Source organism: Engystomops pustulosus, chromosome 3 (genome assembly GCF_040894005.1).
Source record: "Engystomops pustulosus chromosome 3, aEngPut4.maternal, whole genome shotgun sequence".
In the NCBI taxonomy this organism is placed as follows: Eukaryota; Metazoa; Chordata; class Amphibia; order Anura; family Leptodactylidae; genus Engystomops; species Engystomops pustulosus.
Genome location: NC_092413.1, coordinates 3,312,295 through 3,338,690, shown reverse-complemented (window position 1 = coordinate 3,338,690; position 26,396 = coordinate 3,312,295). Strand labels below are relative to the sequence as shown.

At 56.5% G+C, this 26,396-nt stretch overlaps 1 protein-coding gene across 1 annotated transcript in view; it reads right to left on the bottom strand.

Moving 5' to 3' along the window:
• The window catches only part of KCNK5 (potassium two pore domain channel subfamily K member 5), a 37,163-nt gene extending 18,594 nt beyond the window's left edge, over positions 1-18,569 (bottom strand). Inside the window, exon 1 of the mRNA XM_072139761.1 lies at positions 17,987-18,569. Coding sequence (XP_071995862.1) covers positions 17,987-18,172 — 186 coding nt within the window. The 5' untranslated portion in view covers positions 18,173-18,569. The remainder of the gene's footprint in view (positions 1-17,986) is intronic.
• Between the last annotated feature and the right edge of the window lie 7,827 nt (positions 18,570-26,396).

Below are 26,396 nucleotides of genomic sequence, written 5' to 3'. Positions count from 1 at the left end.
GTGTAATTAGACCTTACACTGCTGTGCTCTGTGCTCTCTGCAGCCAGTGTTATGTATTGTCCCTGGAGAGATGTGTAATCAGACCTCACACTGCTGTGCTCTGTGCTCTCTGCAGCCAGTGTTATGTATTGTCCCTGGAGAGATGTGTAATCAGACCTCACACTGCTGTGCTCTGTGCTCTCTGCAGCCAGTGTTATGTACTGTCCCTGGAGAGATGTGTAATCAGACCTCACACTGCTGTGCTCTGTGCTCTCTGCAGCCAGTGTTATGTACTGTCCCTGGAGAGATGTGTAATCAGACCTCACACTGCTGTGCCCTGTGCTCTCTGCAGCCAGTGTTATGTATTGTCCCTGGAGAGATGTGTAATCAGACCTCACACTGCTGTGCTCTGTGCTCTCTGCAGCCAGTGTTATGTACTGTCCCTGGAGAGATGTGTAATCAGACCTCACACTGCTGTGCTCTGTGCTCTCTGCAGCCAGTGTTATGTATTGTCCCTGGAGAGATGTGTAATCAGACCTCACACTGCTGTGCCCTGTGCTCTCTGCAGCCAGTGTTATGTATTGTCCCTGGAGAGATGTGTAATCAGACCTCACACTGCTGTGCTCTGTGCTCTCTGCAGCCAGTGTTATGTACTGTCCCTGGAGAGATGTGTAATCAGACCTCACACTGCTGTGCTCTGTGCTCTCTGCAGCCAGTGTTATGTACTGTCCCTGGAGAGATGTGTAATCAGACCTCACACTGCTGTGCTCTGTGCTCTCTGCAGCCAGTGTTATGTATTGTCCCTGGAGAGATGTGTAATCAGACCTCACACTGCTGTGCTCTGTGCTCTCTGCAGCCAGTGTTATGTATTGTCCCTGGAGAGATGTGTAATCAGACCTCACACTGCTGTGCTCTGTGCTCTCTGCAGCCAGTGTTATGCATTGTCCCTGGAGAGATGTGTAATCAGACCTCACACTGCTGTGCTCTGCGCTCTCTGCAGCCAGTGTTATGTATTATCCCTGGAGAGATGTGTAGTCAGACCTCACACTGCTGTGCTCTGTGCTCTCTGCAGCCAGTGTTATGTATTGTCCCTGGAGAGATGTGTAATCAGTCCTCACACTGCTGTGCTCTGTGCTCTCTGCAGCCAGTGTTATGTACTGTCCCTGGAGAGATGTGTAATCAGACCTCACACTGCTGTGCTCTGTGCTCTCTGCAGCCAGTGTTATGTACTGTCCCTGGAGAGATGTGTAATCAGCCCTTTGTGTAGGTTAGTAGCAGCAAGATTGTTCTATATGGATTTATATTCTAGGATTGTACTGGGGCCGTGTCCTCACACTGCTGTGCTCTGTACAGTCTGCATTTAGCTGCCCAAAAGAACCTCCTCTCTGTTAGACATTGGATTCAAAGACAATTACAAGTGTTATAGGTGCACTGAATGATTCCTTACACATCTGTGCTCTCTGGGCGGAGCCGCTTCATGCTGAATACAGATCAGAGAGCACAGAGCACAGCAGTGTGAGGACACCTACTAAGCACAATATGGCGGCACATGGGATCACATCATTGTTCCATGTTTCTCAGACTCTGCAGAAGGTTCTGCTCTTAGGATCCAGACACTGACCATCGCAAGGGATTATGGGAGCATTATGGAATTTTCCTTTAAGGATCTGAGTGGGGTCTTTGTGTCCCCTCCCCGGAGGCTCAAACATTCACATGATGCCAATGGCCACGCGCTCCCTGCCCACCCGCATCACATACACGAGACACAATGGGGGCTTTACACCGAAGCCCCCACACCACACATACGTCACCCAGCGTGAGAACAGGTAGCATGGACCCGCTGCACCCCCTCACCGGCCTCTAGGGGGCGCAATGAGAAACAGCCCCCCTCATATACACAGGAGAGGAAGATACATTATACAAGTACAACAATATATAGAGGACACAAATACTCCATAATATGCTGTATTATAGTAGTTATATGCCTGTACATAGGGGGCAGTATTATAGTAGTTATATTCCTGTACATAGGGGGCAGTATTATAGTAGTTATATCCCTGTACATAGGGGGCAGTATTATAGTAGTTATATTCCTGTACATAGGAGGCAGTATTATAGTAGTTATATTCCTGTACATAGGGGGCAGTATTATAGTAGTTATATTCCTGTACATAGGGGGCAGTATTATAGTAGTTATATTCTTGTACATAGGGGGCAGTATTATAGTAGTTATATTCCTGTACATAGGGGGCAGTATTATAGTAGTTATATTCTTGTACATAGGGAGCAGTATTATAGTAGTTATATTCCTGTACATAGGGGGCAGTATTATAGTAGTTATATTCCTGTACATAGGGGGCAGTATTATAGTAGTTATATCCCTGTACATAGGGGGCAGTATTATAGTAGTTATATTCCTGTACATAGGGGGCAGTATTATAGTAGTTATATTCTTGTACATAGGGGGCAGTATTATAGTAGTTATATTCTTGTACATAGGGGCAGTATTATAGTAGTTATATCCCTGTACATAGGGGGCAGTATTATAGTAGTTATATTCTTGTACATAGGAGGCAGTATTATAGTAGTTATATCCCTGTACATAGGGGGCAGTATTATAGTAGTTATATTCCTGTACATAGGGGGCAGTATTATAGTAGTTATATTCCTGTACATAGGGGGCAGTATTATAGTAGTTATATTCCTGTACATAGGGGGCAGTATTATAGTAGTTATATTCCTGTACATAGGGGGCAGTATTATAGTAGTTATATTCCTGTACATAGGGGGCAGTATTATAGTAGTTATATTCTTGTACATAGGGGGCAGTATTATAGTAGTTATATTCCTGTACATAGGGGGCAGTATTATAGTAGTTATATTCCTGTACATAGGGGGCAGTATTATAGTAGTTATATTCCTGTACATAGGGGGCAGTATTATAGTAGTTATATCCCTGTACATAGGGGGCAGTATTATAGTAGTTATATTCCTGTACATAGAGGCAGTATTATAGTAGTTATATTCTTGTACATAGGGGGCAGTATTATAGTAGTTATATTCCTGTACATAGGGGGCAGTATTATAGTAGTTATATTCTTGTACATAGGGGGCAGTATTATAGTAGTTATATTCCTGTACATAGGGGGCAGTATTATAGTAGTTATATCCCTGTACATAGGGGGCAGTATTATAGTAGTTATATTCCTGTACATAGGGGGCAGTATTATAGTAGTTATATTCCTGTACATAGGGGGCAGTGTTATAGTAGTTATATTCCTGTACATAGGGGGCAGTATTATAGTAGTTATATTCCTGTACATAGGGGGCAGTATTATAGTAGTTATATTCCTGTACATAGGGGGCAGTATTATAGTAGTTATATTCCTGTACATAGGGGGCAGTATTATAGTAGTTATATTCCTGTACATAGGGGGCAGTATTATAGTAGTTATATTCCTGTACATAGGGGGCAGTATTATAGTAGTTATATTCTTGTACATAGGGGGCAGTATTATAGTAGTTATATTCCTGTACATAGGGGGCAGTATTATAGTAGTTATATTCCTGTACATAGGGAGCAGTATTATAGTAGTTATATTCCTGTACATAGGGGGCAGTATTATAGTAGTTATATTCCTGTACATAGGAGGCAGTATTATAGTAGTTATATTCTTGTACATAGGGGGCAGTATTATAGTAGTTATATTCCTGTACATAGGGGGCAGTATTATAGTAGTTATATTCCTGTACATAGGGGGCAGTATTATAGTAGTTATATTCCTGTACATAGGGGGCAGTATTATAGTAGTTATATCCCTGTACATAGGGGGCAGTATTATAGTAGTTATATTCTTGTACATAGGGGGCAGTATTATAGTAGTTATATTCCTGTACATAGGGGGCAGTATTATAGTAGTTATATTCCTGTACATAGGAGGCAGTATTATAGTAGTTATATTCCTGTACATAGGGGGCAGTATTATAGTAGTTATATTCCTGTACATAGGAGGCAGTATTATAGTAGTTATATTGCTGTACATAGGGGGCAGTATTATAGTAGTTATATTCTTGTACATAGGGGGCAGTATTATAGTAGTTATATTCCTGTACATAGGGGGCAGTATTATAGTAGTTATATTCTTGTACATAGGGGGCAGTATTATAGTAGTTATATTCCTGTACATAGGGGGCAGTATTATAGTAGTTATATTCCTGTACATAGGGGGCAGTATTATAGTAGTTATATCCCTGTACATAGGGGGCAGTATTATAGTAGTTATATTCCTGTACATAGGAGGCAGTATTATAGTAGTTATATTCCTGTACATAGGGGGCAGTATTATAGTAGTTATATTCCTGTACATAGGGGGCAGTATTATAGTAGTTATATCCCTGTACATAGGGGCAGTATTATAGTAGTTATATTCCTGTACATAGGGGACAGTATTATAGTAGTTATATTCCTGTACATAGAGGGCAGTATTATAGTAGTTATATTCCTGTACATAGGGGGCAGTATTATAGTGTGGTACATAGGAGGTATAATGTGTAGTCTGGATGAGGAGTGAGCGGTTAGAGACCTGGTATCAGACGTTTATGTTACACAAGATACAATGTAATATAATATAATGTATCGGGTGGTATATTGGGGCCACGTGCTGCGCAGTGATAGATACAGACATGGAGCCGGGAGTTGGTCTGGGTCTTTCCATTGTGGAGGTGATTTTGTGCTGCGTCTTCTGTTGTCAGGACACAATACATGTAGAGGGTCGCCCCATGACATAGGAGGAGTGTGGGGTCGGCAGGAGAACTTTGTACCCGTCTCATGGACAACCCCAAAGATATAATCCATGAATGATCCGGCATTGTATCCGCTCCTCCCATCCTGGTCTCGTGTCCCTGAATGTTAGACCTGACCACCAGGGATGACACGGAGAAGTTCCTGTCCTGTGTGGACCATTCATGACAAATCCCAGAATTACCAGTGATCCGTGTCCCATGACTGAGGGAACCTGCGCCGATCCCTGAGAATGGAGAATTCACGGCATGGGAATAGGATGTCGCTGTGTAAGTCAGGAAATCCTTAGTGCACAGGCGGCAGCTCCGGGCGCAGTTACCTAAACTGCAAGGAATGCGGCTCCCATAACCGCGAGCCCAAACCCGACCCCACCCGGGCAGAACACAGGAGCCACAGGTAGGAGAGGGTTACACATCATTGTGCAGGAGGACAGGACCACCATACGCCTCATCACCACCGGACCCCACCCGCAGGACCACCATACGCCTCATCACCACCAGACCCCACCCGCAGGACCACCATACGCCTCATCACCACCGGACCCCACCCGCAGGACCTCCATACGCCTCACCACCACCGGACCCCACCCGCAGGACCTCCATACGCCTCATCACCACCGGACCCCACCCGCAGGACCTCCATACGCCTCATCACCACCGGACCCCACCCGCAGGACCTCCATACGCCTCATCACCACCGGACCCCACCCGCAGGACCTCCATACGCCTCACCACCACCGGACCCCACCCGCAGGACCACCATACGCCTCACCACCACCGGACCCCACCCGCAGGACCTCCATACGCCTCACCACCACCGGACCCCACCCGCAGGACCACCATACGCCTCATCACCACCGGACCCCACCCGCAGGACCTCCATACGCCTCACCACCACCGGACCCCACCCGCAGGACCTCCATACGCCTCATCACCACCGGACCCCACCCGCAGGACCTCCATACGCCTCATCACAAGAACCCCACCCGCAGGACCTCCATACGCCTCATCACCACCGGACTCAACCCGCAGGACCCCCATACGCCTCATCACCACCGGACCCCACCCGCAGGACCTCCATACGCCTCATCACCACCGGACCCCACCCGCAGGACCTCCATACGCCTCATCACCATCGGACCCCACCCGCAGGACCACCATACGCCTCATCACCACCGGACCCCACCCGCAGGACCACCATACGCCTCATCACCACCGGACCCCACCCGCAGGACCTCCATACGCCTCATCACCAGCGGACCCCACCCGCAGGACCTCCATACGCCTCATCACCACCGGACCCCACCCGCAGGACCTCCATACGCCTCATCACCACCGGACCCCACCCGCAGGACCTCCATACGCCTCATCACCAGCGGACCCCACCCGCAGGACCTCCATACGCCTCATCACCAGCGGACCCCACCCGCAGGACCTCCATACGCCTCATCACCACCGGACCCCACCCGCAGGACCTCCATACGCCTCACCACCACCGGACCCCACCCGCAGGACCACCATACGCCTCATCACCACCGGACCCCACCCGCAGGACCTCCATACGCCTCATCACCAGCGGACCCCACCCGCAGGACCACCATACGCCTCATCACCACCGGACCCCACCCGCAGGACCACCATACGCCTCATCACCACTGGACCCCACCCGCAGGACCACCATACGCCTCATCACAAGAACCCCACCCGCAGGACCTCCATACGCCTCATCACCATCGGACCCCACCCGCAGGACCACCATACGCCTCACCACCACCGGACCCCACCCGCAGGACCTCCATACGCCTCATCACCAGCGGACCCCACCCGCAGGACCTCCATACGCCTCATCACCACCGGACCCCACCCGCAGGACCTCCATACGCCTCATCACCACCGGACCCCACCCGCAGGACCTCCATACGCCTCATCACCAGCGGACCCCACCCGCAGGACCTCCATACGCCTCATCACCACCGGACCCCACCCGCAGGACCTCCATACGCCTCACCACCACCGGACCCCACCCGCAGGACCACCATACGCCTCATCACCACCGGACCCCACCCGCAGGACCTCCATACGCCTCATCACCAGCGGACCCCACCCGCAGGACCACCATACGCCTCATCACCACCGGACCCCACCCGCAGGACCACCATACGCCTCATCACCACTGGACCCCACCCGCAGGACCACCATACGCCTCATCACAAGAACCCCACCCGCAGGACCACCATACGCCTCATCACAAGAACCCCACCCGCAGGACCACCATACGCCTCACCACCACCGGACTCCACCCGCAGGACCTCCATACGCCTCATCACCACCGGACCCCACCCGCAGGACCTCCATACGCCTCATCACCACCGGACTCAACCCGCAGGACCTCCATACGCCTCACCACCACCGGACCCCACCCGCAGGACCTCCATACGCCTCATCACCACCGGACCCCACCCGCAGGACCTCCATACGCCTCATCACCACCGGACCCCACCCGCAGGACCTCCATACGCCTCATCACCACCGGACCCCACCCGCAGGACCACCATACGCCTCATCACCACCGGACCCCACCCGCAGGACCTCCATACGCCTCACCACCACCGGACCCCACCCGCAGGACCGCCATACGCCTCATCACCACCGGACCCCACCCGCAGGACCTCCATACGCCTCACCACCACCGGACCCCACCCGCAGGACCGCCATACGCCTCACCACCACCGGACCCCACCCGCAGGACCTCCATACGCCTCACCACCACCGGACCCCACCCGCAGGACCGCCATACGCCTCATCACCACCGGACCCCACCCGCAGGACCTCCATACGCCTCATCACAAGAACCCCACCCGCAGGACCACCATACGCCTCACCACCACCAGACCCCACCCGCAGGACCACCATACGCCTCACCACCACCGGACCCCACCCGCAGGACCACCATATGCCTCATCACCACCGGACCCCACCCGCAGGACCACCATACGCCTCATCACCACCGGACCCCACCCGCAGGACCTCCATACGCCTCACCACCACCGGACCCCACCCGCAGGACCGCCATACGCCTCATCACCACCGGACCCCACCCGCAGGACCTCCATACGCCTCACCACCACCGGACCCCACCCGCAGGACCGCCATACGCCTCACCACCACCGGACCCCACCCGCAGGACCTCCATACGCCTCACCACCACCGGACCCCACCCGCAGGACCGCCATACGCCTCATCACCACCGGACCCCACCCGCAGGACCTCCATACGCCTCATCACAAGAACCCCACCCGCAGGACCACCATACGCCTCACCACCACCAGACCCCACCCGCAGGACCACCATACGCCTCACCACCACCGGACCCCACCCGCAGGACCACCATATGCCTCATCACCACCGGACCCCACCCGCAGGACCCCCATACGCCTCACCACCACCGGACCCCACCCGCAGTACCTCCATACGCCTCATCACCACCCGACCTCCATACGCCTCACCACCACCGGACCCCACCCGCAGGACCTCCATACGCCTCATCACCACCGGACCCCACCCGCAGGACCACCATATGCCTCATCACCACCGGACCCCACCCGCAGGACCACCATACGCCTCATCACCACCGGACCCCACCCGCAGGACCTCCATACGCCTCACCACCACCGGACCCCACCCGCAGGACCGCCATACGCCTCATCACCACCGGACCCCACCCGCAGGACCTCCATACGCCTCACCACCACCGGACCCCACCCGCAGGACCGCCATACGCCTCACCACCACCGGACCCCACCCGCAGGACCTCCATACGCCTCACCACCACCGGACCCCACCCGCAGGACCGCCATACGCCTCATCACCACCGGACCCCACCCGCAGGACCTCCATACGCCTCATCACAAGAACCCCACCCGCAGGACCACCATACGCCTCACCACCACCAGACCCCACCCGCAGGACCACCATACGCCTCACCACCACCGGACCCCACCCGCAGGACCACCATATGCCTCATCACCACCGGACCCCACCCGCAGGACCCCCATACGCCTCACCACCACCGGACCCCACCCGCAGTACCTCCATACGCCTCATCACCACCCGACCTCCATACGCCTCACCACCACCGGACCCCACCCGCAGGACCTCCATAAAGGGGCCTTCTCAGGACTATAAACCCCAATACCCGTGACCTCTGACCTCCTAGGGTGAGGGAAGAAGATTTCCTGCCTGTTGAGGTTTCCACATTTTGTGAACTCAGCAGAAAGCACTCCTTGTAGATGTCAGATCTGCTGACACGCGGATGGTATAAAGAGGAACGAGCGCCGGCGCTGCCGACCTTTGCCCTCCACGACGCGTTACAGAAATGATGAACCCAAGATTCCCCACAGAACGTCCTTCAAGTATCGACCTGTTTACAAGAATCTGATGGGGACAGAGATACAGACTGATACAATGTGACACCCATCTATCACACAAGCCTGCGAGCCAGCGGCACCCAGCTTTCCACAGACCCAGAGGGGATGAAACTATTCATGATCACATGGAGACGCCCGGATACCGCTTCATACCGCGGGCAGTGACACCAGGAAACCCCCGGCTCACGTCAGCACAATCTGCTTCCCCTCCATGTGCAGGTGCAGAGGAGGAGCCGCCACACACTCATCACATGGACGCCCTCAGGCCTAGGGGCTCCGGGAGCCCACAGCTGCAGCAGCTCATCCCACACATAATCTCATGGACGCCCTCAGGTCTAGGGGCTCCGGGAGCCCACAGCTGCAGCAGCTCATCCCACACATGATCACATGGACGCCCTCAGGTCTAGGGGCTCCTGGAGCCCACAGCTGCAGCCCCTCATCCCACACATGATCACATGGACGCCCTCAGGTCTAGGGGCTCCAGGAGCCCACAGCTGCAGCCCCTCATCCCACACATGATCACATGGACGCTCTCAGGTCTAGGGGCTCCGGGAGCCCACAGCTGCAGCCCCTCATCCCACACATGATCACATGGACGCCCTCAGGTCTAGGGGCTCTAGGAGCCCATAGCTGCAGCCCCTCATCCCACACATTCATCACATGGACGCCCTGAGGTCACTGTCCCTTTAAGGGCTACACAGCTGATTATAGAGCATGGGGGGCAGTCAGGGGCAGATATAGAGAATTGCAGCATTTACAGACTAGGAAATATCTGGAAGTCCCGGAGGACTCTGAACAGAAGGCACATTCAGAGACCAGACCCCGGACTCTGTATAGACATAAGGACTATTCACAGGACGACCTCTGTGCCCGATGCACATCCCGTGATATCAACAAGTAACATTACCGAGGCATCGTGTGCCTCATGCCCCATCACTAGTCTAATCCAGGTCACAAACAGTCAGCAGGCGTGACCCAGCAGACTGCAACAAGCATATATAGTCCTTCAAGAGATGTGTAATCAGACCTCACACTGCTGTGCTCTGTGCTCTCTGCAGCCAGTGTTATGTATTGTCCCTGAAGAGATGTGTAATCAGACCTCACACTGCTGTGCTCTGTGCTCTCTGCAGCCAGTGTTATGTATTATCCCTGGAGAGATGTGTAATCAGACCTCACACTGCTGTGCTCTGTGCTCTCTGCAGCCAGTGTTACGTATTGCCCCTGGAGAGATGTGTAATCAGACCTCACACTGCTGTGCTCTGTGCTCTCTGCAGCCAGTGTTATGTATTGTCCCTGGAGAGAGGTGTAATCACACCTCACACTGCTGTGCTCTGTGCTCTCTGCAGCCAGTGTTATGTATTGTCCCTGGAGAGGTGTGTAATCAGACCTCACACTGCTGTGCTCTGTGCTCTCTGCAGCCAGTGTTATGTATTGTCCCTGGAGAGATGTGTAATCAGACCTCACACTGCTGTGCTCTGTGCTCTCTGCAGCCAGTGTTATGTATTGTCTCTGGAGAGATGTGTAATCAGACCTCACACTGCTGTGCTCTGTGCTCTCTGCAGCCAGTGTTATGTATTGTCCCTAGAGAGGTGTAATCAGACCTCACACTGCTGTGCTCTGTGCTCTCTGCAGCCAGTGTTATGTATTGTCCCTAGAGATGTGTAATCAGACCTCACACTGCTGTGCTCTGTGCTCTCTGCAGCCAGTGTTATGTATTGTCCCTAGAGAGGTGTAATCAGACCTCACACTGCTGTGCTCTGTGCTCTCTGCAGCCAGTGTTATGTATTGTCTCTGGAGAGATATGTATTCAGACCTCACATTGCTGTGCTCTGTGCTCTCTGCAGCCAGTGTTATGTATTGTCCCTGGAGAGATGTGTAATCAGACCTCACTCTGCTGTGCTCTGTGCTCTCTGCAGCCAGTGTTATGTATTGTCTCTGGAGAGATATGTAATCAGACCTTTGTGTATGTTATTAGTAGCAGCAGGACTGTGAGGTTAGGATATATTTTGCAGGATTGTACTGGGGTGCGTCCTCTCCCTGCTTTGCACCTTGTGGCGTGGCTCGTGTAGTCTGTTAGCGCCTGCGCAGCGGATGAGACTCTTGGGAGCAGTTCACACATCGGCCGCTAACACTCCAGAGCAGGCGGAGCTGGGCTGCAAGGAGTTAACGCATTCTAAGCTTCTGGATCCACCCGAAACACGGCGGGGGGCATCCAGGGCCCGGATCAAACAATTAGCCCCGGAATTAGAACTTTTTTGGAATTTTTTTTTCAAACTAATTTTTATTGGAGTCCATAGAAGAGCCTCACGTGTGGCCTCATCCTCCGTGGCTCCTGGTCGCCGCAGCGATGTCACGCCCAAAAAGTAGCCACATGTTTTTATTATGGTTCAGTAACCGCCACAAACCCCTCCCCCGGCGCAGCGCAGGACGCATCCGCCACTTATGGAGGAGACACGGAGCAAACTCCTCCAGACGCCGAACCGGTTTTTCCAGTTAAGGATCTAAGAGTCTGAAGATGTGGATGTGACTCCAGCGCTGGAAGGAGGGAGGAGACGCATCCGTAAAAGGATCCTCTGCATACAACATTAACCCCTAGTATTTCCAGCAGATACCCCAAGAGAAGCGTCCATGAGGCTTGTAAAACGTTATTGCAACCTCTTGCAGCCAATGCTACTCATTGTCCCTGGAGAGATGTGTAATCAGACCTCACACTGCTGTGCTCTGTGCTCTCTGCAGCCAGTGTTATGTATTGTCCCTGGAGAGATGTGTAATCAGACCTCACAGTGCTGTGCTCTGTGCTCCCTGCAGCCAGTGTTATGTATTGTCCCTGGAGAGATGTGTAATCAGACCTCACACTGCTGTGCTCTGTGCTCTCTGCAGCCAGTGTTATGTATTGTCCCTGGAGAGATGTGTAATCAGACCTCACACTGCTGTGCTCTGTGCTCTCTGAAGCCAGTGCTATGTATTGTCCCTGGAGAGATGTGTAATCAGACCTCACACTGCTGTGCTCTGTGGTCTCTGCAGCCAGTGTTATGTATTGTCCCTGGAGAGATGTGTAATCACACCTCACACTGCTGTGCTCTGTGGTCTCTGCAGCCAGTGTTATGTATTGTCCCTGGAGAGATGTGTAATCAGACCTCACACTGCTGTGCTCTGTGCTCTCTGAAGCCAGTGCTATGTATTGTCCCTGGAGAGATGTGTAATCAGACCTCACACTGCTGTGCTCTGTGCTCTCTGCAGCCAGTGTTATGTATTGTCCCTGGAGAGATGTGTAATCAGACCTCACAGTGCTGTGCTCTGTGCTCCCTGCAGCCAGTGTTATGTATTGTCCCTGGAGAGATGTGTAATCAGACCTCACACTGCTGTGCTCTGTGCTCTCTGCAGCCAGTGCTATGTATTGTCCCTGGAGAGATGTGTAATCAGACCTCACACTGCTGTGCTCTGTGCTCTCTGCAGCCAGTGTTATGTAGTGTCCCTGGAGAGATGTGTAATCAGACCTCACACTGCTGTGCTCTGTGCTCTCTGCAGCCAGTGTTATGTACTGTCCCTGGAGAGATGTGTAATCAGACCTCACACTGCTGTGCTCTGTGCTCTCTGCAGCCAGTGCTATGTATTGTACCTGGAGAGATGTATAATCAGACCTCACACTGCTGTGCTCTGTGCTCTCTGAAGCCAGTGCTATGTATTGTCCCTGGAGAGATGTGTAATCAGACCTCACACTGCTGTGCTCTGTGCTCTCTGCAGCCAGTGTTATGTATTGTCCCTGGAGAGATGTGTAATCAGACCTCACACTGCTGTGCTCTGTGCTCCCTGCAGCCAGTGTTATGTATTATCCCTGGAGAGATGTGTAATCAGACCTCACACTGCTGTGCTCTGTGCTCTCTGCAGCCAGTGTTATGTATTATCCCTGGAGAGATGTGTAATCAGACCTCACACTGCTGTGCTCTGTGCTCTCTGCAGCCAGTGTTATGTATTGTCCCTGGAGAGATGTGTAATCAGACCTCACACTGCTGTGCTCTGTGCTCTCTGCAGCCAGTGCTATGTACTGTCCCTGGAGAGATGTGTAATCAGACCTCACACTGCTGTGCTCTGTGCTCTCTGCAGCCAGTGTTATGTATTGTCCCTGGAGAGATGTGTAATCAGACCTCACACTGCTGTGCGCTGTGCTCTCTGCAGCCAGTGTTATGTATTGTCCCTGGAGAGATGTGTAATCAGACCTCACACTGCTGTGCTCTGTGCTCTCTGCAGCCAGTGTTATGTATTGTCCCTGGAGAGATGTGTAATCAGGCCTCACACTGCTGTGCTCTGTGCTCTCTGCAGCCAGTGTTATGTATTGTCCCTGGAGAGATGTGTAATCAGACCTCACACTGCTGTGCTCTGTGCTCTCTGCAGCCAGTGTTATGTACTGTCCCTGGAGAGATGTGTAATCAGACCTCACACTGCTGTGCTCTGTGCTCTCTGCAGCCAGTGTTATGTATTGTCCCTGGAGAGATGTGTAATCAGACCTCACACTGCTGTGCTCTGTGCTCTCTGCAGCCAGTGTTATGTACTGTCCCTGGAGAGATGTGTAATCAGACCTCACACTGCTGTGCTCTGTGCTCTGTGCAGCCAGTGTTATGTATTGTCCCTGGAGAGATGTGTAATCAGACCTCACACTGCTGTGCTCTGTGCTCTCTGTAATAACTGACTGAATGGAGATGTGATGGCATGTTGGGTGGTGCTGCTCTGTCATGGGGCCATTACCATTATAGTCAGATGTTGGGGTGTCACTTGTTTCCTGTAGGTGCAGATTTTGGGGCGCTCTAGGTCTCCTCTTGGTTGATATTTTTGGTTTTCCCGGATCAGATCACCAAATGCAAGTCCTTAAGAACATATCAGATCCGCCTACATGCGACTTTATCAGGCGTCATCCGACAACTTCAGCCAAATCCTAATAAAATAGACCTGGTCCTCAGCAGGTGGAGAGGACCCGAGACCCGCACCATGTGACTGCAGGGACAGTCCCATCAGGACCTCCTCCAGGTCCTCAGCAGGTGGAGAGGACCCGAGACCCGCACCATGTGACTGCAGGGACAGTCCCATCAGGACCTCCTCCAGGTCCTCAGCAGGTGGAGAGGACCCGAGACCCGCACCATGTGACTGCAGGGACAGTCCCATCAGGACCTCCTCCAGGTCCTCAGCAGGTGGAGAGGACCCGAGACCCGCACCATGTGACTGCAGGGACAGTCCCATCAGGACCTCCTCCAGGTCCTCAGCAGGTAGAGAGGACCCGAGACCCGCACCATGTGACTGTAGGGACAGTCCCATCAGGACCTCCTCCAGGTCCTCAACAGGTAGAGAGGACCCGAGACCCGCACCATGTGATGACAGGGACAGAGACAGTCCCATCAGGACCTCCTCCAGGTCCTCAGCAGGTAGAGAGGACCCGAGACCCGCACCATGTGACTGCAGGGACAGTCCCATCAGGACCTCCTCCAGGTCCTCAGCAGGTGGAGAGGACCCGAGACCCGCACCATGTGACTGCAGGGACAGTCCCATCAGGACCTCCTCCAGGTCCTCAGCAGGTGGAGAGGACCCGAGACCCGCACTATGTGACTGTAGGGACAGTCCCATCAGGACCTCCTCCAGGTCCTCAGCAGGTGGAGAGGACCCGAGACCCGCACCATGTGACTGCAGGGACAGTCCCATCAGGACCTCCTCCAGGGAATTACCGCTTATACCTGCAGGTCCTGCATTTACCCCCTCCAAGACACAAAACAGGCTGAACCCTGAGATGAGACCCACCCCAACTGTAGCGTACTACAACCCCCAACAGGCTGGGAGTAGTGTCTGCACAACAGACTAAACCCCGAGATGAGACCTTCCCTAACTATAGCGTACTACAACCCCCAGCAGACGAGGAGCAGACTGTGCACATCAGATGGACACAATCCTCCATAGGTGCAGAGGTGTCGGCCCCCCATATCCCGGCCCCCCATAACTCTTCCAGGAGATTGTTACCTCTCTGTTTATTATGGTCACAGAGGCTGATCCTGCGCTGACACATTGTAACAGATCCACTGATCATAACACAGGATAATAACCCTCATTACACAACAACAAGACGGAAGGTGCGGGCGCCCTACAGGTCCCACACTCACCAACGGGGAAGAAACACGAGGGGGCTCCAAGTATCCCCCAAACACAAGACCCCGCACACTCCCCTCATCACAGCCCCCACCCTGCGCCCCAGATCTCATCACAGCCCCCACCCTGCGCCCCAGATCTCATCACAGCCCCCACCCTGCGCCCCAAATCTCATCACAGCCCCCACCCTGCGCCCCAAATCTCATCACAGCCCCCACCCTGCGCCCCAAATCTCATCACAGCCCCCACCCTGCGCCCCAAATCTCATCACAGCCCCCACCCTGCGCCCCAAATCTCATCACAGCCCCCACCCTGCGCCCCAAATCTCATCACAGCCCCCACCCTGCGCCCCAAATCTCATCACAGCCCCCACCCTGCGCCCCAAATCTCATCACAGCCCCCACCCTGCGCCCCAAATCTCATCACAGCCCCCACCCTGCGCCCCAAATCTCATCACAGCCCCCACCCTGCGCCCCAAATCTCATCACAGCCCCCACCCTGCGCCCCAAATCTCATCACAGCCCCCACCCTGCGCCCCAAATCTCATCACAGCCCCCACCCTGCGCCCCAAATCTCATCACAGCCCCCACCCTGCGCCCCAAATCTCATCACAGCCCCCACCCTGCGCCCCAAATCTCATCACAGCCCCCACCCTGCGCCCCAAATCTCATCACAGCCCCCACCCTGCGCCCCAAATCTCATCACAGCCCCCACCCTGCGCCCCAAATCTCATCACAGCCCCCACCCTGCGCCCCAAATCTCATCACAGCCCCCACCCTGCGCCCCAAATCTCATCACAGCCCCCACCCTGCGCCCCAAATCTCATCACAGCCCCCACCCTGCGCCCCAAATCTCATCACAGCCCCCACCCTGCGCCCCAAATCTCATCACAGCCCCCACCCTGCGCCCCAAGTCTCATCACAGCCCCCACCCTGCGCCCCAAATCTCATCACAGCCCCCACCCTGCGCCCCAAGTCTCATCACAGCCCCCACCCTGCGCCCCAAATCTCATCACAGCCCCCACCCTGCGCCCCAAGTCTCATCACAGCCCCCACCCTGCGCCCCAAATCTCATCACAGCCCCCACCCTGCGCCCCAAATCTCATCACAGCCCCCACCCTGCGCCCCAAATCTCATCACAGCCCCCACCCTGCGCCCCAAATCTCATCACAGCCCCCACCCTGCGCCCCAAATCTCATCACAGCCCCCACCCTGCGCCCCAAATCTCATCACAGCCCCCACCCTGCGCCCCAAATCTCATCACAGCCCCCACCCTGCGCCCCAAATCTCATCACAGCCCCCACCCTGCGCCCCAAATCTCATCACAGCCCCCACCCTGCGCCCCAAGTCTCATCACAGCCCCCACCCTGCGCCCCAAATCTCATCACAGCCCCCACCCTGCGCCCCAAGTCTCATCACAGCCCCCACCCTGCGCCCCAAATCTCATCACAGCCCCCACCCTGCGCCCCAAGTCTCATCACAGCCCCCACCCTGCGCCCCAAATCTCATCACAGCCCCCACCCTGCGCCCCAGATCTCATCACAGCCCCCACCCTGCGCCCCAGATCTCATCACAGCCCCCACCCTGCGCCCCAGATCTCATCACAGCCCCCACCCTGCGCCCCAGATCTCATCACAGCCCCCACCCTGCGCCTGATGAGGAAAAACGGGGGTTCACAACCAAGAGACATGGATGAGGGGGCATAGAGGAGACCAGGGGGCATCACACAGGGATGAGGGGGCATAGAGGAGACCAGGGGGCATCACACAGGGATGAGGGGGCATAGAGGAGACCAGGGGGCATCACACAGGGATGAGGGGGCATAGAGGAGACCAGGGGGGCATCACACACGGATGAGGGGGCATAGAGGAGACCAGGGGGCATCACACAGGGATGAGGGGGCATAGAGGAGACCAGGGGGCATCACACAGGGATGAGGGGGCATAGAGGAGACCAGGGGGCATCACACAGGGATGAGGGGGCATAGAGGAGACCAGGGGGCATCACACACGGATGAGGGGGCATAGAGGAGACCAGGGGGCATCACACAGGGATGAGGGGGCATAGAGGAGACCAGGGGGCATCACACAGGGATGAGGGGGCATCACACAGGGATGAGGGGGCATAGAGGAGACCAGGGGGCATCACACAAGGGATGAGGGGGCATCACACACGGATGAGGGGGCATCACACACGGATGAGGGGGCATCACACGGATGAGGGGGCATCACACAGGGATGAGGGGGCATCACACAGGGATGAGGGGGCATCACACAGGGATGAGGGGGCATCACACAGGGATGAGGGGGCATAGAGGAGACCAGGGGGCATCACACAGGGATGAGGGGGCATAGAGGAGACCAGGGGGCATCACACAAGTGATGAGGGGGCATCACACACGGATGAGGGGGCATAGAGGAGACCAGGGGGCATCACACAGGGATGAGGGGGCATCACACACGGATGAAGGGGCATAGAGGAGACCAGGGGGCATCACACACGGCTCGGGGGCATCACACACGGCTCGGGGGGCATCACACACGGCTCGGGAGGCATCACACACGGCTCGGGGGCATCACACACGGCTCGGGGGCATCACACACGGCTCGGGGGCATCACACGCGGCTCGGGGGCACAGGGGGCCCCGGCTCTTACCTCCAGGATCTCCTCCAGGTCCTTGGGGGTCAGGCACGAGAACTTGCCCAGGATGCGGCTCTTGCTCTCGTTGAAGTCCTTGGTCGCTTGTTTCCAGTTCGGTTCCTCCAGGACCTGGAAGATCGCGGCCCCTATGGACAGGTAGAAGATGATGGCGGAGGTGAGGAGGGGCCCCCTGTCCACCATGGCGGCAGTCACCCTCGGCTGGAGCCCCCGGAGGAGCCGGGCATGGACCTTCTGGGGGGCTCTGGCTCTAGTCCGGGAGCCCTCGGCAGCAGCTGTTTGAATCTGGTGCTCGGCGCATGCGCAGTGTCGCTTTTACAACTTTTCTTTGCTACAATGTAACAAGTTACTTTCCCAAGTTTCCGGCTGCGAATTACAGGAGCAAAGTGTCCCCCCAGGGAGAGACCCCCGAGCAGGGCAGCACGGAGGGGACAGGGTGAGCCGCATGGGGCGCCGCCGCCAGACACGTGTCTAATGCAGCTCCGCACACACAGGACTGATATAAGGACGGGGCAACAGGGAGGAGATAGAGGCAGAGCCCGCCCCGGGACCGGCGGCACCAGGACCAGCCCCGGGACCAGAACCAGCCCCGGGACCCAAACCAGGACCAGCCCCGGGACCAGAACCAGCCCCGGGACCCAAACCAGGACCAGCCCCGGGACCAGAACCAGCCCCGGGACCCAAACCAGGACCAGCCCCGGGACCAGAACCAGCCCCGGGACCCAAACCAGGACCAGCCCCGGGACCAGAACCAGCCCCGGGACCAGAACCAGCCCCGGCACCAGGACCAACAACACCAGAACCAGCCCCGGGACCCAAACCAGAACCAGCCCCGGGACCGGCGGAACCAGGACCAGCCCCGGGACCCAAACCAGAACCAGCCCCGGGACCGGCGGCACCAGGACCAGCACTGAGCACTACCATACCAGGCACAACAACGGCCCCGGGACCGAGACCACTACCAAGCACAAGCATAACAGCGACACCAAGCACAACTACGGCACCAGGACTAAGATCAGTGACATTGGGATTGGGACTACAGCAGGAGGCATCACCAGATATCACTACAGCAGGAGGCATCAGCAGATATCACTACAGCAGGAGGAGGCATCAGCAGATATCACTACAGCAGGAGGAGGCATCCCCAGATATCACTACAGCAGGAGGAGGCATCACCAGATATCGGAGGAGGCATCACCAGATATCGGAGGAGGCATCACCAGATATCACTACAGCAGGAGGAGGCATCACCAGATATCACTACAGCAGGAGGAGGCATCACCAGATATCACTACAGCAGGAGGCATCACCAGATATCACTACAGCAGGAGGAGGCATCACCAGATATCGGAGGAGGCATCACCAGATATCACTACAGCAGGAGGAGGCATCACCAGATATCACTACAGCAGGAGGAGGCATCACCAGATATCACTACAGCAGGAGGAGGCATCACCAGATATCACTACAGCAGGAGGAGGCATCACCAGATATCGGAGGAGGCATCACCAGATATCGGAGGAGGCATCACCAGATATCACTACAGCAGGAGGAGGCATCACCAGATATCACTACAGCAGGAGGAGGCATCACCAGATATCACTACAGCAGGAGGAGGCATCACCAGATAACACTACAGCAGGAGGAGGCATCACCAGATAACACTACAGCAGGAGGAGGCATCACCAGATATCACTACAGCAGGAGGAGGCATCCCCAGATATCACTACAGCAGGAGGCATCACCAGATAACACTACAGCGGGAGGAGGCATCACCAGATATCACTACAGCAGGGAGAGGCATCACCAGATATCACTACAGCAGGGAGAGGCATCACCAGATATCACTACAGCAGGAGGCATCACCAGATATCACTACAGCAGGAGGCATCACCAGATATCACTACAGCAGGAGGCATCACCAGATATCACTACCGCAGGGAGAGGCATCACCAGATATCACTACCGCAGGGAGAGGCATCACCAGATATCACTACCGCAGGGAGAGGCATCACCAGATATCACTACAGCAGGGAGAGGCATCACCAGATATCACTACAGCAGGAGGAGGCATCACCAGATACCACTACCGCAGGGAGAGGCATCACCAGATATCACTACCGCAGGGAGAGGCATCACCAGATATCACTACAGCAGGGAGAGGCATCACCAGATATCACTACAGCAGGGAGAGGCATCACCAGATATCACTACAGCGGGAGGAGGCATCACCAGATATCACTACAGCAGGAGGCATCACCAGATACCACTACCGCAGGGAGAGGCATCACCAGATATCACTACCGCAGGGAGAGGCATCACCAGATATCACTACCGCAGGGAGAGGCATCACCAGATATCACTACCGCAGGGAGAGGCATCACCAGATATCACTACCGCAGGGAGAGGCATCACCAGATATCACTACAGCAGGAGGAGGCATCACCAGATATCACTACCGCAGGGAGAGGCATCACCAGATATCACTACAGCAGGAGGAGGCATCACCAGATATCACTACAGCAGGAGGAGGCATCACCAGATATCACTACCGCAGGGAGAGGCATCACCAGATATCACTACAGCAGGAGGAGGCATCCCCAGATATCACTACAGCAGGAGGCATCACCAGATAACACTACAGCGGGAGGAGGCATCACCAGATATCGGAGGAGGCATCACCAGATATCACTACAGCAGGGAGAGGCATCACCAGATATCACTACAGCGGGAGGAGGCATCAGCAGATATCACTACAGCGGGAGGAGGCATCAGCAGATATCAATACAGCAGAAGGAGGCATCAGCAGATATCAATACAGCAGAAGGAGGCATCAGCAGATATCACTACAGCGGGAGGAGGCATCAGCAGATATCACTACAGCGGGAGGAGGCATCACCAGATATCACTACAGGGGAGAATAATATTAGGGGGGCCTCCCCCCCCCCCATGGTCTGTATGTTACTGGCGCCTCCTCTGCCCCCCCCCCCAGACCCCTCTGTCCTCCTCCTCCCCCAGACTCCTCTGTCCTCCTCCCCCAGACTCCTCTGTCCTCCTCCCCCAGACTCCTCTGTCCTCCTCCTCCCCCAGACTCCTCTGTCCTCCTCCTCCCCCAGACTCCTCTGTCCTCCTCCTCCCCCAGACTCCTCTGTCCTCCTCCTCCCCCAGACTCCTCTGTCCTCCTCCTCCCCCAGACTCCTCTGTCCTCCTCCTCCCCCAGACTCCTCTGTCCTCCTCCTCCCCCAGACTCCTCTGTCCTCCTCCTCCCCCAGACTCCTCTGTCCTCCTCCTCCCCCAGACTCCTCTGTCCTCCTCCTCCCCCAGACTCCTCTGTCCTCCTCCTCCCCCAGACTCCTCTGTCCTCCTTCTCCCCCAGACTCCTCTGTCCTCCTCCTCCTCCCCCAGATTCCTCTGTCCTCCTCCTCCCCCAGACTCCTCTGTCCTCCTCCTCCCCCAGACTCCTCTGTCCTCCTCCTCCCCCAGACTCCTCTGTCCTCCTCCTCCCCCAGACTCCTCTGTCCTCCTCCTCCCCCAGACTCCTCTGTCCTCCTCCTCCCCCAGACTCCTCTGTCCTCCTCCTCCCCCAGACTCCTCTGTCCTCCTCCTCCCCCAGACTCCTCTGTCCTCCTCCTCCCCCAGACTCCTCTGTCCTCCTCCTCCCCCAGACTCCTCTGTCCTCCCCCCCCACACTCCTCTGTCCTCCCCCCCCCCACACTCCTCTGTCCTGCCTTTCCCCTGCCCTCTCCCCGCCTTCCCCCTGCCTTCGCCCCGCCTTCCCCTGCCCTCGCCCCGCCCTCCCCTGCCCTCGCCCCGCCCTCCCCTGCCCTCGCCCCGCCCTCCCCCTGCCCTCGCCCCGCCCTCCCCCTGCCCTCGCCCTCAACCTGTCCACTCCTCTGTCCTCCTGCTCCTCCAGACTCCTCTGTCCTCCTCCTGCTCCTCCAGACTCCTCTGTCCTCCTCCTGCTCCTCCAGACTCCTCTGTCCTCCTCCTGCTCCTCCAGACTCCTCTGTCCTCCTCCTGCTCCTCCAGACTCCTCTGTCCTCCTCCTGCTCCTCCAGACTCCTCTGTCCTCCTCCTGCTCCTCCAGACTCCTCTGTCCTCCTCCTGCTCCTCCAGACTCCTCTGTCCTCCTGCTCCTCCAGACTCCTCTGTCCTCCTCCTGCTCCTCCAGACTCCTCTGTACTCCTGCTCCTCCAGACTCCTCTGTCCTCCTCCTGCTCCTCCAGACACCTCTGTCCTCCTCCTGCTCCTCCAGACACCTCTGTCCTCCTCCTGCTCCTCCAGACTCCTCTGTCCTCCTCCTCCTCCAGACACCTCTGTCCTCCTCCTGCTCCTCCAGACACCTCTGTCCTCCTCCTGCTCCTCCAGACTCCTCTGTCCTCCTCCTGCTCCTCCAGACACCTCTGTCCTCCTCCTGCTCCTCCAGACTCCTCTGTCCTCCTCCTCCTCCAGACACCTCTGTCCTCCTCCTGCTCCTCCAGACACCTCTGTCCTCCTCCTGCTCCTCCAGACTCCTCTGTCCTCCTCCTGCTCCTCCAGACTCCTCTGTCCTCCTCCTGCGCCTCCAGACTCCTCTGTCCTCCTCCAGACTCCTCTGTCCTCCTCCAGACTCCTCTGTCCTCCTCCTCCTCCAGACTCCTCTGTCCTCCTCCTCCTCCAGATTCCTCTGTCCTCCTCCTCCCCCAGATTCCTCTGTCCTCCTCCTCCCCCAGACTCCTCGGCCCTCCTCCTCCTCCCCCAGACTCCTCGGCCCTCCTCCTCCTCCCCCAGACTCCTCGGCCCTCCTCCTCCTCCCCCAGACTCCTCGGCCCTCCTCCTCCTCCCCCAGACTCCTCGGCCCTCCTCCTCCTCCCCCAGACTCCTCGGCCCTCCTCCTCCTCCCCCAGACTCCTCGGCCCTCCTCCTCCTCCCCCAGACTCCTCGGCCCTCCTCCTCCTCCCCCAGACTCCTCGGCCCTCCTCCTCCTCCCCCAGACTCCTCGGCCCTCCTCCTCCTCCCCCAGACTCCTCGGCCCTCCTCCTCCTCCCCCAGACTCCTCGGCCCTCCTCCTCCTCTGTCCTCCTCCGACTCCTCTGTCCTCCTCCTCCTCCTCCTCCAGACTCCTCTGTCCTCCTTCTCCCCCAGACTCCTCTGTCCTCCTCCTCCTCCTCCTCCCGACTCCTCTGTCCTCCTCCAGACTCCTCTGTCCTCCTCCGACTCCTCCTCCAGACTCCTCTGTCCTCCTCCTCCTCCTCCTCCAGACTCCTCTGTCCTCCTCCTCCTCCTCCAGACTCCTCTGTCCTCCAGCCTGGAATATTCCACATTTGGCTCCTTGGGTTATTCCCTGGTGCTGGTTCTGGTCCAGTCACATGATTAGTAGAGGTAATTACCCCATGAGACAATGAGTCTGTGTCCTGTCAGCGCCCGGGGGCATCTTTACACCTGGAGTAATGAGGATGTGTGCACTTATAGAGATGTCATTGTATCTATAAGGAAGTTCTCAGGAGTCCTGCGCCCCAGGCCCTGAATATCTGTACCCCCCCTGCCCCCCGGTGCCCCCCCCCTCCCCCGCGCACACCCGCAGTGTCCCAGAGGAGCCGCAATGAGGCTCCAGTGATTTTCCATGGACGGATGATTTACACTGGAAGTAATAATGTTATCAGAGCCGAGATCTGCTGGGAAATTCCTGCGACATCGCCATGACCTCCGTGTCCTGCAGAGCTGACAATCTAGCAGGGCTGAGGGGGGTGTGTCTGTGCGGGCCCCGCGTGTCTGTATTTTTGTATTTTGTTAGCCTGAGCCCTTCCATATGTTCTTACTCTATCCACTGGGTCAGTATCAGCCGCCTGCCGTCCACCTGTCCCCTCGCCCCGCCTTCCCCCTGCCCTCGCCCCGCCTTCCCCCTGCCCTCGCCCCGCCTTCCCCCTGCCCTCGCCCCGCCTTCCCCCTGCCCTCGCCCCGCCCTCCCCCTGCCCTCGCCCCGCCTTCTCCCTGCCCTCGCCCCGTCTTCCCCCTGCCCTCGCCCCGTCTTCCCCCTGCCCTCGCCCCGTCTTCCCCCTGCCCTCGCCCCGTCTTCCCCCTGCCCTCGCCCCGTCTTCCCCCTGCCCTCGCCCCGCCCTCCCCCTGCCCTCGCCCTCAACCTGTCCACTCCTCTGTCCTCCTGCTCCTCCAGACTCCTCTGTCCTCCTGCTCCTCCAGACTCCTCTGTCCTCCTCCAGACTCCTCTGTGCTCCTCCTCCTCCAGACTCCTCTGTCCTCCTCCTCCTCCTCCAGACTCCTCTGTCCTCCTCCTGCTCCTCCAGACTCCTCTGTCCTCCTCCTCCTCCAGACTCCTCTGTCCTCCTGCTCCTCCAGACTCCTCTGTCGTCCTCCTGCTCCTCCAGAATCCTCTGTCCTCCTCCTGCTCCTCCAGACTCCTCTGTCCTCCTCCTGCTCCTCCAGACTCCTCTGTCCTCCTCCTGCTCCTCCAGACTCCTCTGTCCTCCTCCTGCTCCTCCAGACTCCTCTGTCCTCCTCCTGCTCCTCCAGACTCATCTGTCCTCCTCCTGCTCCTCCTCTGTCCTCCTCCTCCTCCAGACTCCTCTGTCCTCCTCCAGACTCCTCTGTCCTCCTCCTCCTCCAGACTCCTCTGTCCTCCTCCAGACTCCTCTGTCCTCCTCCAGACTCCTCTGTCCTCCTCCTCCTCCAGACTCCTCTGTCCTCCTCCTCCTCCAGACTCCTCTGTCCTCCTCCTGCTCCTCCAGACTCCTCTGTCCTCCTCCTGCTCCTCCAGACTCCTTTGTCCTCCTCCTGCTCCTCCAGACTCCTCTGTCCTCCTCCTGCTCCTCCAGACTCCTCTGTCCTCCTCCTGCTCCTCCAGACTCCTCTGTCCTCCTCCTGCTCCTCCAGACTCCTCTGTCCTCCTCCTGCTCCTCCAGACTCCTCTGTCCTCCTCCTCCTCCAGACTCCTCTGTCCTCCTCCTCCTCCAGACTCCTCTGTCCTCCTCCAGACTCCTCTGTCCTCCTCCTCCTCCAGACTCCTCTGTCCTCCTCCTCCAACAGACTCCTCTGTCCTCCTCCTCCAACAGACTCCTCTGTCCTCCTCCTCCTCCAGACTCCTCTGTCCTCCTCCTCCTCCAGACTCCTCTGTCCTCCTCCTCCTCCTCCAGACTCCTCTGTCCTCCTCCTCCTCCAGACTCCTCTGTCCTCCTCCTCCTCCAGACTCCTCTGTCCTCCTCCTCCTCCAGACTCCTCTGTCCTCCTCCTCCTCCAGACTCCTCTGTCCTCCTCCTCCTCCAGACTCCTCTGTCCTCCTCCTCCAACAGACTCCTCTGTCCTCCTCCTCCAACAGACTCCTCTGTCCTCCTCCTCCAACAGACTCCTCTGTCCTCCTCCTCCAACAGACTCCTCTGTCCTCCTCCTCCAACAGACTCCTCTGTCCTCCTCCTCCTCCAGACTCCTCTGTCCTCCTCCTCCTCCAGACTCTTCTGTCCTCCTCCTCCTCCTCCAGACTCCTCTGTCCTCCTCCTCCTCCAGACTCCTCTGTCCTCCTCCTCCTCCAGACTCCTCTGTCCTCCTCCTCCTCCAGACTCCTCTGTCCTCCTCCTCCTCCAGACTCCTCTGTCCTCCTCCTCCTCCAGACTCCTCTGTCCTCCTCCTCCTCCTCCAGACTCCTCTGTCCTCCTCCTCCTCCAGACTCCTCTGTCCTCCTCCTCCTCCAGACTCCTCTGTCCTCCTCCTCCAACAGACTCCTCTGTCCTCCTCCTCCAACAGACTCCTCTGTCCTCCTCCTCCAACAGACTCCTCTGTCCTCCTCCTCCAACAGACTCCTCTGTCCTCCTCCTCCTCCAGACTCCTCTGTCCTCCTCCTCCTCCAGACTCCTCTGTCCTCCTCCTCCTCCAGACTCTTCTGTCCTCCTCCTCCTCCTCCAGACTCCTCTGTCCTCCTCCTCCTCCAGACTCCTCTGTCCTCCTCCTCCTCCAGACTCTTCTGTCCTCCTCCTCCTCCTCCAGACTCCTCTGTCCTCCTCCTCCTCCTCCAGACTCTTCTGTCGTCCTCCTCCTCCTCCTCCAGACTCCTCTGTCCTCCTCCTCCTCCTCCAGACTCCTCTGTCCTCCTCCTCCAGTGTTTTCTGGTCTGTGTTTTGCATCTTGATTTGTTAACCTAAATGTCCTTCTTCAGGTGAAAAATACTGAAAACCAAACACAAAGGTAAATAATAAATGAGGACTAAGTGGTCCTGACAGCAAGCGGAGATGTTTGAAAACTAAGAAAAAGTTACACACCCTAGTATAAGGGGCAGAATAGACACCAGGACCCCGTGCTATAGGCAGGAGGCACAGGAGGCGCCTATAGAAAGCTGTGACCTGCGTCACGTATCATCTGCTCTATGTGCAGCAGAAGATGATGGAGGCACCGGAGGTACGAACAATAAGAACACTGATATCCT